A 17,886-nucleotide genomic window follows, 5' to 3' on the forward strand; every position below is an offset into this window, starting at 1 on the left:
CACAAGAACCAATTTTTCTAAAAAACCATGAGTAGGTATATTGTATATGCTCAAAGAGATTACTTTCTTACTGTTAAAATACATCTACAAGTAAAGATATACAGTAATTATGATCTACATTTCTCAAAAAACAAGCAAACACCATGCTGGTTGTTTGGTCATGGTGTTTGCTTGTTTTTTGGGAAATGTATCAGGAATAGAGATATTCCTGATCCTCGCTCTGCTGGAAAGTTGTTCCATATGGCCTCAGGAATTACCACCTAATTTTCCTCAAGGCAGATATTGTCTCCTTCGATTTGGATATTCCGGAGACTACCAAAATGGCAGGGTTTCATGCCTAGGTTCATTTTGATTATCATCTTGAGTCCTTAGTTCCTTTAATTGCTCCCGAATCTTCACTTAGGTTGTTTCTAGCTTTTTATTAGTATTGTTTTCCTGTTGTTCATCGCTGGGATTATTAACCATTCTTATTATTGCTTGAGATTGCCCTGTTAGCTGATCTACAGTTTCCTCACTGATAGCTGTTCGTATTGCCCTATTGAAGGTATTAGGTTCTCTTGACATCACCTGCCGTTTTATTTTATCATTTAGGCCAGTGTTTCTCAAACTTTTTGGACTGCAACCCCTCCTTCTGCACTTAAAAATTTCAAAGGACCCCGAAGAATGAGTATGTGTCAAAAAACATCCCAGAGGGAGGGGGGTTAGGCTCGTATTTAAATACTGTATTTATATTGTTTTAATTACTTATATGTGCAATTTATTTAAGTAAAAATTATTTTATATATTTTTTATTTCTATTATTTCTAAACATAAATCCATAGTAAATTTGTAAAATATTTGAAAAAATTGATCTGGCATCAATTTTTCAGCAACCCCCACTTTGAGAATCACTGGTTTAGGCCACTTAGAAACTGCACCCTCAAGCGTTCATCCTTTTCCTTTTGCTGACACCTTTTTATAACCTTTGCCTCATGAGCATCATCACTAGCTTGTTCTATAATTGTCTCAGAAACAAGGGTCTACAGCCTCACTGCATAGGTATGCATGTCCTCATCATGCTCCTGCACACAAGTGTAGAATTTCTGTAACCTAAAAGAATAGAGTTGTTTCTCAAACTGCTAATCATTAATTTCTTAAACTCCTCATACGTCTCCACATGTCTTTCCACATGAAATCTCTAGCTATCCCTGTCAGTTTTAATTTAGCAACCCCTAAACACTGCACCTTTGCCCAATTAGCTGCTTAGCTAACTGCAGCTTAGCTAACTCATCTAATGCCTCAAAGAAATCTGTAACCTTAAGCTTTGTCAGGTCTCCCAAAAAGGAAGGTATCAAAAGGATTGTGTTCTCAATTCTGCCTGCTGTGAGTGCACCTCCTGCTGTCTCTCCCTGCAAGTGTTCTGGAGGGTTCTCCTCCATCCTATACAGGTTTAGCTGAGATCTGAGTTATAAATCGTATCCCATTTCTGACACTGGTGTGACTGAAGGATCAGCACCACATCATAATGCCATGTCAAGACTGACACCGCTGTGTTTTAGAGAACACAGAAATCGCGACGGTGATTACGTTTTTTTCACGCATGAGTGTTTGCGTCTGTAGATGGTCGTATTTGGAATAGAGCCAGTCCGAGAGACAGTGCATCCAGAGAAAAAAGTGCACTCAACAGTCACATTTCTAAAAATTTATCCATTTTATTATATAGACTACTTACACATATACATATTCGAATGTACAGTATAGTCATAAACCAGCATCTATATCATTCCCAATTAAATCAGATCCCTAACTGAGAGCAAGTTTACAATTGAACGGGAACTTGATACATACCATAGTAATGGTGGATGGCAACGGTTCCATAGATTCCATAGATTTGGTAGATGGTCTTTTCCTGGGGATTTCAAGGGTGTCTTCTAAAGTAAGATGATATCCAATCTGATAATTCGATTGATATCCAAAATGGTGGAAGAACTGTCTGAGAAGGTCAGGACTTGATTTCGGCAAGAGAGCGAACCTGAATCCCAACTAACTCGAGAAGATTGATGAACACCCCATGTCGTCATCAATCCCATTCTTTTATTTGGGGATCCCCCCTCACTGCTCTTGCCCCTTTTTGGAAATTTTAAAGTCTGTGTCCAATAGCAATTTTTTTTTCGTTAGGTTCCTAATGACACACATTCAAAAGATGTGTCATCTCTGGATGTGGGAAAAATTATAATCACATCCTTTTTCGTTTTTCTTTTACTTTTGAAAAAATTTTTGAAAAGGAAAAAAATTTTTTCGAGTTTGGGTTCTCACAATGAACACTTGCAGCAATTTCACTTGTAGAAATAATTTTTTTTAAATTGTTTAAAAATCCAAGATGATATATATTAAAGTATTACAAAATTTAAATGATTTTAAAATATTTTTGTTGACAAGTGAAATTGTTGAAAGTATTCATCATATGAGGAATTTTTTTAGACATTTTGCATGCTTATGGGCAGAGAAGAGTCTCTAAGGAAAGGTTGACTCCACTATTGTTAATTGTATTTTGACAGTTGTAAATAGGTGAATAGAAGACTACATGGAAATTTTTTTTTTTTTTTTTTTTTTTTGGTGTTGTTCAGTCTTTAAATTTTATAATACTTTAATATATAATGTCCTGGGATTTCTAAATAATTTTTTAAAAATTATTTCTACAAGTCCCTTTTAAAGGTTTTTAATTAAAACACATAAAATCAGAATGGAGACAAAGGAACATTTTCTAGTAATTCTTTTTATTTGTATGTTCTTGTTCTTATAAATTTTTGTATAAAATTGCTTGAATTTGTAATATAATAAGAGAGCACTGTTAATGTGTAAAGTTCTAAGCTGTCAAAGTGTTGTTCTAGAAAATGAAAGATGATTGTTTGAAGAATAAATTTTTGTTGTTTTTTTTTCCACTTCAGATTCTTAATTTAAATGTATTTTACATAAAAACAGCTTAACAAAATAAATATAAGTTTATTCCTTTAATTATTAAATTATTTTTGTTTTTAGCGTGGTATAGAGTCCATATTACTCATCGAAGACAACAGAGAAGCTAGAAATGTCATGTTGGATAATGTACCTCGTAACTGTCACGAAACATTTACAATTGTGGGAGACCAGTTATATGCATCTCCTTTTCGATATTATTCTAGCTCTAAAAAGACTGCAGATTACCTGCAAGGAAGTGTTGAAGATAAAATTAGGTATGTAAAAATTTTATTTTTTTAACATGCTTAAATTTCCTATTACTATGCTAAATAAGTATAAATAAGAACTTTATTATTAAACAATGACAGTCTTATAAATGAACAATGAAATTTTTATAAATAAAAATCAAGCCTTTCTAAACACTTTAAAAACAAACACCTTGTATGAAGACATATTTCTGTTAATGTGTGATTTAACAGATGACAGGAATGTTGCTTAGCAGAGAAGAATTTGAAGAAATAAGTTTACATAGGAAGGATTTTATTTCATTAAAATGTTCCAGAATAAAATCTTCAGACGACCGACCTTTCTTTTTAGGCTACACAGTCGCCCAGGAAACAACTCCTTAAACACAGAAATAATTCAATTAAAAATAAAAAATTTAAAAAAAAATTGGAATTGGTGACCTTATGACGTCTTGAGCTATTCATCCTATTCCATTCAGGCATTTCGAATCCTTATATCCACTTGGAAAATTGCGCTGTTAAATGTAGATTATCCTTATCCTTCCTCTGGTGGCGAATTATTACAAAACTTTTAATTTTAAAATTTCGCTGGACGATAAAAATTGTTTCCTGGGCGGCCATGTAGCCTAAAAAGAAAGGTCGGGTTGTCTGAAGATTTTATTCTGGAACATTTTAAAGAGAGAAATGGTGATCAACAGAGTTTTTTGGAAGCGACTACGTCTTTTTATTTACAGGGTTCCTACACACCTGGAGAGTCAGGGAAAGTCAGGGATTTTCATTAGTTTCGGAAAAAGTCATGGAAAGTCAGGGAATTTGTCGAAAACTGTCAAAAAGTCAGGGAATTTGTCTCCTTAACTGCCTTGTTGATTTCGTTTGCTGAATATGGCTGACCAAGCGTAGTCATCTGCAGGCGGCAAGAAGTAATGCTGCAATCTTTAATAAGAAAATATACCAGAATCCGTTTTGAATCTGAAATGGCTCTTTTCACCGTTCTGAAGCCATATAACAGGCATGGGCAAATGCGGCTTTTTTTGAGTTACGTGCGGCTCTTGCTGAAAGTGTTAATTTATGTTTTTTATTAATATTTTTACAATTTTATTTTTATAATTTTGTGAAAATATATTTATTAAAAAAATTCAATATTTGTTTTATATTATATAATAAAATCGCACACCTTACCATACTATCCACCATGACAGTACAGAACTGCAGCTCCCATGCATTTTGCAAAACCTACATTGCGACTCCCACTTTGCCCACCCCTGCCATATAATTTTATAGTTGTGGATTAATAACAGGATAAACTACTATTATGTAATAGTGTTTAATTTTTAATTTTTAATGTTAATAATTCAGCAATTATAAAAAGATGAATTTGTTAATTAGAATAAAAAATAACTAATTAAAAATTAGTTTACAAACTTTTAAAACTTGAAATCGTAATTTATTAGATTGTTCACTTCAAAATAGCTAAATAGATCAGTAAAAATCCGTAATTTAATTGTTTTTTACGTTTAAAACATTACTATGCAACATAAAAAATTATAAATAGCTACCCGACATTTACAGTAAAATGCTGGCGCTGACTAGTAGTTTTTTACATTTGTTGTTACGACTTTCCTTGAAAGAACTGTACTGCAAGCGTATTTTTCCCTCCTCTCCCATTAATTTATGCAACTTCGATACATAGTTTAATAATTAGTTTAACAGAAATGATGTTGGGTAACAAATATCCACTGATTTTGGCAAATTTAGGCATCATACTTGTAATAGATATACTGTAGTTATCGTTTTGAAAATCAACTAGGTAATCCGATAGTTTAACCAATGTTAACTTGCTTATAATTAATTATAAATTTAAAAAGCTGGTAAATTTAAAAAAAATTAATTAAATTACTAAAAAATTAAAATAAATTTGATTATCTTTTGTGCAAAACAACAACAAAACAATTTTTATAGTTATGTTGCAAAAGAAAAAGATTTGTAGTTACGATTCTATGCGCTGAACTTCTATATTTTATTAACATATAATTGTAATTTCGTTTGATGTTTATTTCTGTACACTCAAATCCTGTTTTTGTGCGGTATATGAAAATTTCAATCAAATTGGAACATAATTGACTTCTGTAAAATTTTTTAAAACTCTATTACATGTTTTCTATGACATCAGCAAGTTTTTTTCATTTTTTTATTTAGTAAAATTTTTTCTCTTACCTTTTTTGGTCCCCTGGTATTTTAATAGCATAAAAATCAGAAATATTGTGTTAAATGTAGACTGCAGGTGTGAAATTTCACGCCTTGTTAAATGAAAGAATAACACTTCCTGCAGCTATATTTATCAAATAAAAGTATTTTTTAACGATTACTTTTAACTTTTTATATAGTTTTTCTGTAAAACCGCTTTTTGGGAGGGTGTTTATTTCGGGGGAATTATTTCCCAGCAAATTTTTTTAATGTTAGATTCGTATTTAAGTGGAAATAATTAATATAAAAAATAAAATTTTTAAAGGATTTTTTTCCCCATTAGGGATTGCAGAAAAAGGCCCAAGGAGTTAAAAAAGCAATTCCTAGTTATTTCCTACAATTTTGAGTTATTTTCTACATGAGACTATTTTTATGCGGTCCCTATTCACCACATAAAAAAAAATACTTTTTAATTGTGTTGTGAAAACTATTTTTTATAGCTACTGGTGAAGTTTCCTGCGTTTTTTTTTATGCGTTTTCTTTCATGTGGTCCCTATCCACCACACAAAAACAGGTTTGAGTGTATTTATTTTATTTTATTTAAATTCTATACATTTTAAGAATCCTAATTTTCGTAATACAAGTCTCACTAAAATAGAAAAACGTAAAAAAATTAAATTATTGGATGAAAAAAAGGAATGAATAAAATTTTTTTTATAGAAACTTGAGAAATAGTCAAGACAGTGCAGCTCTCAAGATCGATCATTTGGATTGGAGTTGGATTTTTTATTGTTTGAAAAGACAATGAATATGTCTGTGAACTCCGATTCTTCGATTGACGTAAGTAAATCGGAGAATCCATTAGATCCCCATCATAAAGCGTGGGTGACGGTCCAAAACCAATCCAGGGAATGATTGAGGGACAGGAAGGTGATAAAAGCTGATGTCTCAAAGACACGAAGTTGTCGAGAGTCATCTCTTCCATAGCCATTGCCACCAATCACCTCCAGTCACCTCCAGTCATTTGCCTTTTCCCCCACTTTATCTCCACTATTTCTCTGCTGCTGCTACCTTTTCCTTCCACAAATTAACAGTTGTCTTTCAAAAGGAGGACTTTTCTAACTCAGGAAAAACACGAGTGATTTACGTTAGTGCTAGACATCAAACAGAAATCAAATGAACTTTCCTTTCCGGACCGTTCACTGAACATTGCTCCGGATTCCACTACTGCCACTATGAACTTAAGACGAGAAACGAAGACAACTTTAGCTATATTGTAAGCATATTTTTACAATAAACGGGTTAAATGGTAAAGAGGTGTCTTCGTCTGTCTGTACCATGTTTCCCACATACTTACAGGGTGACAATAATTAACCCGTACAAAGTTTGTAGCAATGCTGCACCTGAACTTTTTTACTGTCACCAATTTACATACTATTGTTTAATTCTCCATGATTTCCTGCCCGTGTAGATGTACTTTCGATGTAATAAGGGTTAGTTCTTTATTTTTTTAATGGTGTCGAACAAATGTTGTGCAATGTTGGAGCTATTCCGGCAAGGAAAGCATCAATGTGAAATTGTTCGTCTGCTCGGTGTTCCAAAAATGACAGTCTCAAATGCAGTTCGGCGATTCAAGGAGCTTGGCCACAATGGTGACCGTCCCGGACGTGGAAGAAAGCGCACTGTCAACACGTCTAGGAACCGCAAGATCATCACAAAGCGAGTTGACTGACATGCGAAAGTCTCCATGAGAAAAATTGCTCGTGAGATCAGAATCAATCGCGAATCGGTGCGGTTAATGGCGAAAAAGGAACTCGTACTCAAGCCCTACAAGTTCCAAAAGGTTCAGCTCCTCACCGATGAAAACAAGTGCGTGAGACTCCAAAGATCCCGTTAACTCAAGCGTCGGGCCGCAGGTCGACAATGGGAGTGCATTCTCTTCACAGACGAAAAACTTTTCTCCGTACAACCATCAAAACGACAGGAACTGGTCCGTGGGGGCTCCTGGACGCTCAGCCGTCATCGAACATCACAAAATCCAATGTCAGTCATGGTTTGGGGCGGAATTTGTGCGAGCGGCAAGACACCCCTTGTTTTCGTCGATCAAGGGGCCAAAATCAATCAAGATATGTACCACCGTGACATTCTCGAGGCTGTGGTACTTCTGTGGGCTCAGCAGCATTTTGGCAGTGCGAAATGGACGTTTCAGCAGGACTCGGCACCGACACACAGGGCAAAGAAGACTCAGGAGTGTGCAAGGCTCATTTTCCCGATTTCATCTCGTCTGCGGAATGGCCACCGTACTCGCCGAATCTGAACCCAATGGACTACAGTGTGTGGTCCATTTTGGAGGCCAGGGCCTGTTCTAAGCGCCATGAAAGTTTGGAGTCGCTGAAGCAATCCTTGCGCTGGGAGTGAGACAAACTGTCTCCAGAAGAGCGCGGCCCATTGCTGAGAATTTCAAAACGCATTTGGGGCTCTGCATCAAAGCAAAAGAAGGCCACTTTGAAACTGGCTGAATATCTGATTAATACGTAAAGTATTGTCACTGTTATATGCTGTTGTTTTGCTAATTTTCATTTCTTTAATAAATTTATGATACAAAAAACTTGTACGGGTTAATTATTGTCACCCTGTATTAGTCCCTCCACTTTCCTGACATTGGGAGAATTAACTTTATCCCCTTTATTTTCCCAAAGGGAAAGAGTCGTCATATCTCACAAGCGAAACGCGAAGTTTCAAATCTTACGTTCTAATTGACGTTTGAAATTATGTTAAACCTGAGAAAGGCTATTTAAGATTGCTGAAAACATTAGTTCATTGACTAAAATTTGCTATAAAAATGAGGAAGATGGATGGTGATATGATTTGCAATAATTATAAGATTTGTAATTAAGGGTTAAAATAGATAAATTTTGTCTGCATTCTTAAGAAAATTTTATGCAAAGACAAAATTTAATGCGAAATTAAATAAATAAATAAAAATTATTAAAAATCTGGCCTTTACACTGAAACCGAAATCAGAATGGTGGCAACGAAACATTTTTTTTCTTTTAACGAGTTGCCAATTCAGCTAATTTTTTGCTAGATTTAGTGGATTTGTTAGAGAAGCTATAGTAAAAACTTACACCTATCCCTCTTTATATACAAACTATTTTTACGCCACTTTGAAATAATGTTGTTGACAAAAGAAAACACTTTCTTTTTTTACATGATCGATTTTTTTGTGAGGGAAAAAGTGCTTTATTTGAAAATTTTTAAATTTAACTTTTTGTTAAAATTATGTTGCTGTTTAAAAAAAGTTACTCTTTTTGTTGAAAGATTTTAAAATTATGTGTTTCTAAGTGAAGAGTTCATTTTAAGTACAGTACAGTACTATTTGTATATCAAAGAATACTGTTTGTTGATTTTATGCTATCTTGTATTTACTAGATTTACATACAAATAATATTGATAAATGATGATAAAATAAAAAGCTCATGTTTCATTTGTAAATTGCTTATTTTTTCATTACATTGAAGTTGTGCATTCTATCATACATTTTTCTACAGGATGTATGCATACTGTATTTTTTTAATGTGGCAGTCTTTGAAACATACAACTAGCAAAAAGAGGGATAGATATACTCGATGTTCGCAGTAAATAAAATGCTGTTTTATTATGTCGATATTCCACATCGTAAGAAATGTGAGGGTCAGGGAATTCAAAACAAAAATTTGAGTAGGAACCCTGTATTTATAAAAAATTTTTTATCATCCAGCAAAATTTTAAAGTTAATGAAGGTGTCGTGGAATAATTGTCAGTCAGTGTGAGTATAGTGAAAACTATGATTATTAGTATTACTAGTAGTGTTCAGTTTGGTGAAGAATCTATGTCAGTGGTGTAACAGTGGTCGACTCTAGGGATGATGTGACTATTTCCTAACATTGGGTCAATCTAACTTTCCCCTGTGCTACAGGAATAGGTTGGAAGGGTGCTGGTGTTCAAGTGAGTAAGGTTGTGTTGGGCCATGGTTTCGTTAACTACGTTACTCCTAGGGTCATCTTTTGGACTATGACAGGTCACAGACTTGGCATTAGTCTCCTCCTATTAGGATGGGTTTATCTTTATATAAGTTCAGGAGGTGATGAATGTCTTCAGTGGACGTCTCAATGTTTGTGGTGTCTGGAATGTATATGGAACACATGTAAAGGCAAGCATTATTGTCTGTAACACAGACGGTAGCAATGTATTCTGTGGTGTGTTGGGAGACAAAACAGGCAGTAATGTTTTTGTTTCTGATGATAATACCAGCCTTGATGTGATAGCCAGGGTCCTGAGCTGGATAGACTTTCCAGTCATTGAACCTGACTATCTTGTTGTTAGTAGTGTAGGGTTGGGTTCTTGGATCATGATGATGTCTGTATTATGTACATTGGAAGTGTGAATGAGGAGGAGCAGGAAGCTTTGCATTTCTGTGCATTAATCTGTATGAATTTATAGCTGCCTGTGTTTGTATTGTGTGTGGGTGTATTATTCATAGCTGACCCTACTGGCAGCTTGTGTTTTCATGCATTTGGTTATGGGGAACTGTTGAGAGAATGTGTTATGTGTGGTCTTATGTTTGCTCCCTTCTGGTAGTGTTATTGGCCTTCACAAAATTAATGCAGCACGGTTCCTGACTGTGGATGTGGCAAACCTTGTAGTTGTGGTTGCCCATGCAGTGACTACAGTGTTGTTTTCCTGTATATTTGCTAGCTAGATGGCCATAACCACAGCATTTGTAGCAGCATGTGACAGGAATGTATTCATCTAACTATTGTTGCCTGTTGCACACTAATATACTGCTGTTGAATTAATGTGGTCCTGATACTAGGAGTTACCTGAAGGACAATGTGTAATCTAAAGGTTTGTCGTGTTGCAAGTTATTTTGGTTAGAACTGAGTTCATGGCAGCCACCATTTTGTCACTGTCACCCTTTGTATTTAACTGAATGCAAACTCAGTTATTCCTAATTTTCCTGAATGCTTTAACTGAGATTCCTAAGTTTTATGTTCATAGTGAGTATTTGTCTTATTTCGTCCTGAGTGATATTAACCCTTAGCCTGCCGTTTGCCACACCCCCTTATTTTGTAAAACAGCCAAGGGCAAAATAGGTGAATCAGGCAATATTATTTTAAAAATTCACCAAAAATTAAATTATTATTTTATTCATATGAAAAAAATCACATATATTTATCAATATAGTTTATTGAAAAATGTCGTATTTAAAACTAAGTTTGTTTGAAAAATTTATGAGAAAAAAATAATAATATATGATAACTGACATTCAAACTTAAAAATTTATTACTTTTTGTCAAAATTAACATTGTCTTGTTACTTTATTCTTATTGTCACTGAGCCAGAATGATGTAGAATATTGTTCTGTACAATTCGATATAACACTTATGCATGTATGTTTATTCGTTGTGAAATTATCGCACATTATATCAAACATTTGTTTGAAATCTGAACTTTATTCTGCTTTCAACTAATATAATGAACTAATATACTTTATTCATTTCATATCAAACAAGATTATATATTTTTGTAATAAACATATGATTACCAATAGCAATAGATGTAACATTTGCTGATATTTTAGATTAAAAAAAAAATTAAAAATTAAAAAAACATATAAAATATCAGAACTGAAGGTCATAACTTGAATATTTATAATGTATTAACATATTATAGCTGAATAAACTTATTATAGTAATATTATTGCATGAATATGCTAAAAATGAAATAAAAAATTATCAGAAAATGAAAAATTAAGAAAAAAAAACTGATAATTAAAATTTTTTAAGTCAACAAAACACCACCTGGACAAAAATATGTGAAACAGATGATAAACAAGACGATGTCGTCAAGTGCTGACATCTGTTGTCAATAAATTTTATAAAAATCGATTGTTAACAGGGTAACGATCACTCGGTACCCTGGCCTTTTTGCTAAACAATTAGGGTAACGATAGATCGGTACCCTAGCTGGAAAAGGGTTAATGTTTTCTTTTGGAAAAATGAGAACCACGTGTATGCCAGCACTGGACTGTGTATGTTTTTGGATTGTTTTCTGGATAATTTTGGTGTTTGTTGTGTTAGCCCTTGCAGCAACACCAGTGTAGGATAGCATTATTTTGTAATTTGGATCAACATAAATTGCTGCTAATAACATATCATTATCTAGTAACTGAGTTTTTCTACGCTACATAGACTCTTTGATTTCGTCAGCAATGAGACCACCAATTTTGGATAACTTGAAGATTAAATCTCTCCATTCCTTGAAGAATAATGGTAAGACTCTTGGAACTTTAAAGTTACAATATATGGATGGCAAAGTAATATTTCAAGCTGCTCAACTTCATCCCATACTTGATCAGCTAAAGTTATGTCAGGATTAGGCATATCAAGTAGAGGCTTTAATTCTAAAAGATGTTTGATCATTAAATAAATACTGTCCCATCTGATAGTTTGATTAATTAGGACTCCTTTCCCACAATGCCTTTTGAGAATAGTATTTATCTTGAGGTTCCAAGCAGCTGTAGCAATCTGATGCATATTGCATATTGAAAAACTATATAGCTAGCTACAGCTCTTTGAATTTTGAATTCTGATTACTATTAAATAACTCTACTAAAAAAACCTTCAAAAGTACCAGTGCATAAATATATTTAAAATAAATATGTTCTGACAAACGTTTTCGATCCAATATGGATCTGCTTCAGGTCAATAATATTCCAAAGAATTAGAATGCAGGCCATTCTAATTTAAATATTTTAAAATCTTTCCAATGGTAAAGCTTTATAACACGTATACAACAAAAATCACATGTAGGTGTTAAGATTAACACTAAAAGTAAAATAAATTAAAATTTAATGCAAATATTAACATATATATTTTTAAAAAAATAATGTGTGTGTTAATTGTTTTTAAAATATATATATATATATACACACACCATTATATGGTGTATATATATATGTACACCATTAATATTTATGTTAAATTTTAATTTATTTTAGTGCACCCTCTTAGTGCAAATAGAGTGGATAAATCGGAAAATAAAAACATAGAGCAAGAAACAATAATGTTTGATTATTTTCAAATTTATAAAGTAAAAGAGAATATCATTTTGATTCTCTTATGTGCTGTAAACAAGATTACTTGGTTACTTTTTATATACTGTACATAGTTTATATTTAGATTTTAACTTTATAATAATTATGACAATGACATTTTTTTCATTTCATTTAATTATTTAAGGGAGAAAAAAGAAGAAATTGAAAATTTGCAAAATCTCCAAAAAAGTATTCAAGCAGATATTAGTAAAATATCTCAAGCGCTTAATAATTACCAGTCTGAAAACAATAAGCTCACAGTCTCCATAGAGAAAATTCGCAGATCCATTGCCCAGATTAATTTGAAAATTACTGAATTGAAAAATGCAGAAGAACCGGAACCCATCGATGCTAAAGTTCTTGTAAGCCTCTTGACTTTAATTTTTTTTACATTGTAAAAATATCATATTTACTTACTGTTAGGATCTTAGGGTGTAAAGGTCTTTAATCATGAAATTCCCATGTAATCGCTCACAAAGAACTACAAGTTGGTTGGTTATAATGGTCACTCTAGTCACTTCCTGCTTGTTCAACTGACCCAACAAAAAACACCCTCAAATCTTATGCTCACACATAGGGGTAACCTGATCATCAGGGGACCCCTGGTCATTAGGTTTTTGCATGTGCAAAAACAACTGACCCAACACTTACAAATTGTGATGTTTTAGCTATTTTTATTTGTGAAATTAAGAAATTGTTATAAAAACTAAAAAAATTATCATTTTTAAAAAATGATTATTGTGAGATCTGCAGATAAAGGGATTAATTATTATAAAATATTATAACAAAATATTTTATTTCTTTGATAAAATTTTAACAAAAAGGATATACATTTTTCATTTTTGAGAAAGGGAGGAAACAAACTTCCTTTCTAGGCTGACTAAAAACTGCTCACTGTTCTATGACAATGAGTCAGTTACCCAGCTGTCCCTATAAAAAGGGGTAGATTTTCTGCCTTTTTGCACAGTTCATCAGAGGTTCAACGAGACCCGAACTGGCCACATAAGCACAGTTCTTAGAAGACAGAAATTGCCATAACAACTTGGCAGTTTCTCACAGTCTTGAAGGTGTCATATAGAAGACATAAACCATAATATATACTGAGCATATAGAAGATTGATTCTTCTGCTTGTCATTCTCCAGAATACTTATCAACATGTTGAGAATTAAGAAGGTCAAACCTCAAGTGAAGGTAGTATAATATTTAGAATGATTGTAAGCTCTCTCCTCGAGAATAGATTTTTGAATAGATTAATTTGTAATTCATTTAAATGTTTTTAGTAAATCCTTGTTATTGTTCCAACATGATCTCAATCGTGACTCGAATCCGAGCAAAAAGCCACTTACTTGTGACCTTCCCACTTGAAATTCCTCATGTACAAGTATTAGCGTGCTTAATGCTATAACTAGGCTGGTGTCAGGAAAAACAACTTAGAGGGGATCCTCACAGAATCCTGTTTATCGTTAAAATCTTAGGAAGCCATCCTTTGACTCTGCAGGCCAGTTTTCCCAACTGGACAGCCGAATAAGTGGTATACGAGTACATTCCAAACACAATACCCCCGGCAAGCCCCTCACATTATTTAGATTTTAAATCATATTGAATAGTTAAATTTAAGACAGTCTGAACTTCATTGTTAATGTAATGATGAAGTAGAAATGATTAATAGATAACATTAGAGAAAATATAAATGAAAATTAACACTTAACTGCACCACATTGGAATGAATATATAAAAAGAGAGTTACTCACAATAACCAATTAACTGGAGTGCAAAGGATCAATATTTGTGAATGTTTTATCAAACAATTGTTCAATATTATTTAAACATTTTGGAATGCATGCACGTATCATATCCCAAATCGAATACAATTCAATAGATATTCAAAGGTTAACAGCTAGCTTGTTTGGAATAAAACAAGAAGCCTGAGGAAGAACCCAGAAGGAGCTTCGAAAACATTCGAAATACCAATCTTTTGCACTTTGTTAGTTAGTTATTGTGAGACAGTCCCTTTTTATATAAAAACTAAAAAATTCCTTGAAGAATAATGGTAAGACTCAACTATACTTCAAAATTAACAATTTTGAAGTATAGTTGAGTATGTTAATATTACCACTATAAAGATGTTGCTTGTTTCCCAGCAGGTTGGAAGTACCTTCTCAATGCAGTGAACAGTGATACCAAAGACTAAAACAAATATTTCACTTATGTATTTATTTATTTATTTCATTCTGTATACCTTTGTCAGTGTTCTGTACACGTTTATTTATTTTATATACAGTCCGAGTCCGCATAAGGTGTCACCCGGATAACTCGACATCATCAGATAAATAGTCAGTTTCTGTGGTCCTGACCAACTTACATAGACATTAATGTTAAAAAACTCCTGTTTACTGGACACCGTTTAACTCGTCACTACTGGATAAGTCGACATACTTTTGCTGTCCCACACTCTGATAAGTCATCATCCCCTCTGCACGTGTGGTGCGAACTCATTTTTTTTCAGGAGGGGGAGTCGATTTATTAATATATAATTAATATATATATATATATATATATATATATATATACATACATATTAATAAAAATGCCTTAACATTTTATGTATTTTTACGTATAAACACAAAGATAATATACAGATAAACAAAAAGGAAATATACAATCTACACCAATGTCACACCAGAATCCAATTTTGCATTTTCTCACGCTAGAGACATTAAGAATCCTAAGACATTACTTACTGACGATTGCAAAGATTATGTTTTCAAGGCATTCGTGATCGTTGAAAAAGAAAGTCGAGACAGTTAAGTGCTCAAAACAAACAACACTAAATGTGTAAGGAACTGAGTCCGAACATTATTTTTATTTTATTATTATTTCCGTTTTATTATCTTTTGTTTGGGGTTTATGTTTATTTAGGACAAAGGTTCCCCACCACTCTTTTGTTAGTAATGAAAAAATGAAGATAAAACAACTCACGGAGAAATAAGCGCCATAGGAAACATCTTGCGCACTTGCGCTGCCCGGCGGAAGTAACAGTCCGCAGAAAAAAAAATGGGAGGGGAGTCCCCACAATCACTAGTAGAGAAATACTTGATAAACCGTCTTAAAAACATCCCAGAAAATTATGATAAATATTTTGTAAACGGTTTATAAGCTTTGTTGGAAACTTAAAGCTGCCAGAAAAAGAAAGTTAATGTTAGCAACTAAGTATGTAAATAAGGGGAGTAACCCAGCTGAAGTGTGACGTCACCTCACAGTATAAAACCCGTACGTTAACCGAAGAAGGCGAGGTGAATTCCAAATTGAGGCGACTGTGAGAGCGAGGTTAATTCGAAAGCGAAGTATTTTCTGATAGAAGTCCAGATTGATAATTGGACGATCCAAGGTGTTAAAGAGGAGTTCGATTGACGATTTGACGATATCGAAAGGATTGAGGAAATAGTTTCTTCGTATAGTGAGGTGACGGATAGACGTTTAATTAGTAAGAGATTTTGTTCATAGTTTCTAAGTATTTGATTGTCGAATTTCAAAGGGGAAATTACTATTAAGTTAAGCTAAGTAGCTGAGTTTATTGTCGGGTTGACTTGTTGATTTTCGTTAATAAATTTTGTTTGGATTATTGACATTTGTACGTAGTACGTTCTAGTTGCTAATTAAATATATTTGAACTTTTGATTTGACTTGCTATTTATCGTTATTATTACTAATTTTTCGGTGCACGCTTAAAAGCCCAGGCCTGGCAAACTAATTTTGAATCCGCGTAAAGTACCCGTTAGGTTAACGGAAGTTTTACCGACCGTAATTATAGTCGGTTTCCTAAGATACTAAAAATAGTACTTTACAAATGAATTTTTCAGTTTTTTATGTACAGAGTAATTGTAAATGGAGGACACAATGTATTGTAAGCCTATACTACTGTATAACGCACTACTGTATTTTCCTAATTGTAGTTTTGTGGTTTTATTTCCAACTTCACTTTAGTCGTCACATCGGATAACTTGACACATTTCCACTTTCCCTTGGGTGTCAACTTATGCAGAGTCGACTATTTAAATAATTCCCATTTCAAACACAATATTTAAATGTTATATATAATAAGAATATATTCAAAATGTGTTCAATCTTGATGTCTACAATGATGTCTACAAAGATAGCCGAAAGCATTTGATGAATTAAAATAATTACTTGAATAAGTTCTTTGTTTTTAAATATTTACAATAATCCAGTTCAAGATCAATATAAGAGATTATTTTGATTACAGAAATGTCTATCACAGTGTATATAATGTCAAAGGATGAAGATAAAACTAACATAATTATTAAAGATTTTTCTTAAATTATAAACTGCTGCATGGAATTATTTAAATGTTAAAATAAATATTGTCTGGTTTATTTAATATTATAACATTAAATGCAATTTGAAAGTGAAAATGACAACCAAATTAATTTCAGTCAGTGACTGTTCTTATCTTAACATTTGAAAAATTTATTGTATTTATGGTTTATATCAGTTAATGAGACATTTAAAGCAAAAATAATTATGGTAACATTTAAATAGAAAAAAAAGAGTATCTAAATACTAGAATTGTGGAAATTGTTGGGTAATGTAGATTATAAATCAGTCATACATTCAGGAACTTTATATAGAAAATTCTGTAATCATTTTTATAATCTTTTAAGTACATTGCAACATGACAAAGTAAGAAGAAAATTTAACAAAGGAATTTATCCAGTATACTTGCAAGATGACAACATAATAAAAAATATCAGAATAAAAATCAAAAATAAAAATAAATTTTCTTTATGTTTAATTTTTCTTAGGAAGAAGAATTGGAAATGATGTATTCTCAAATAATAGACATGAAGCAGAAAGAAGAAATTCTTACAGAAGAATTTGGGAAAGCTGAAATCAGGGTTAAAAAAGCCAATGATGAATATAACAATAAAGATAATGCTCTTAATCATCTGTTAAATAACATTGAACCTTTAAAGGTAAAGAAATAATGTATCATTTAATATATTGTATTGTTGAATTTTTTGTTGCCAGATTTGAACACTGCAAATAAAATAATATATATTTAAAACAGGATTCTCTTCGTAATATAGAGAGTCACGTCGAACAGGCGAAACTAAACAAGCAACATTATGAAAAGAAACTGAAAGAGCATGAACGAGTCATTGCCGATTTAGATAAAGAATATCAAGCTTCAAAAGCCGTTTACGAAGTCAATATTAATTTATAATCTTAAAATACTTTCATCCTATCATAAAAAGTCATTAAATTATAAATTAGTTATTTTAAAAACTACTTTTGGAATTTTGAAACTTAATCATTTATCATTGTGTTCACTGATTTTTTAAGTTTAAACTATAAAATAA

The 17,886-nt window shown here is 32.6% G+C and overlaps 1 protein-coding gene across 1 annotated transcript in view; it reads left to right on the forward strand.

Annotated features, from left to right (window-relative positions):
- Positions 1-17,886, forward strand: part of SMC6 (Structural maintenance of chromosomes 6) — a 143,486-nt gene that overhangs the window by 101,259 nt on the left and 24,341 nt on the right. The window contains exons 17-20 of the mRNA XM_067283419.1: positions 3,019-3,212; positions 12,650-12,866; positions 17,329-17,499; positions 17,595-17,732. Of these exons, the coding sequence (XP_067139520.1) occupies positions 3,019-3,212; positions 12,650-12,866; positions 17,329-17,499; positions 17,595-17,732 (720 nt within the window). The remainder of the gene's footprint in view (positions 1-3,018; positions 3,213-12,649; positions 12,867-17,328; positions 17,500-17,594; positions 17,733-17,886) is intronic.

The sequence above is a fragment of the Centruroides vittatus genome, unplaced genomic scaffold, assembly GCF_030686945.1.
Source record: "Centruroides vittatus isolate TY-2023 unplaced genomic scaffold, ASM3068694v2 contig_986, whole genome shotgun sequence".
NCBI lineage: Eukaryota > Metazoa > Arthropoda > Arachnida > Scorpiones > Buthidae > Centruroides > Centruroides vittatus.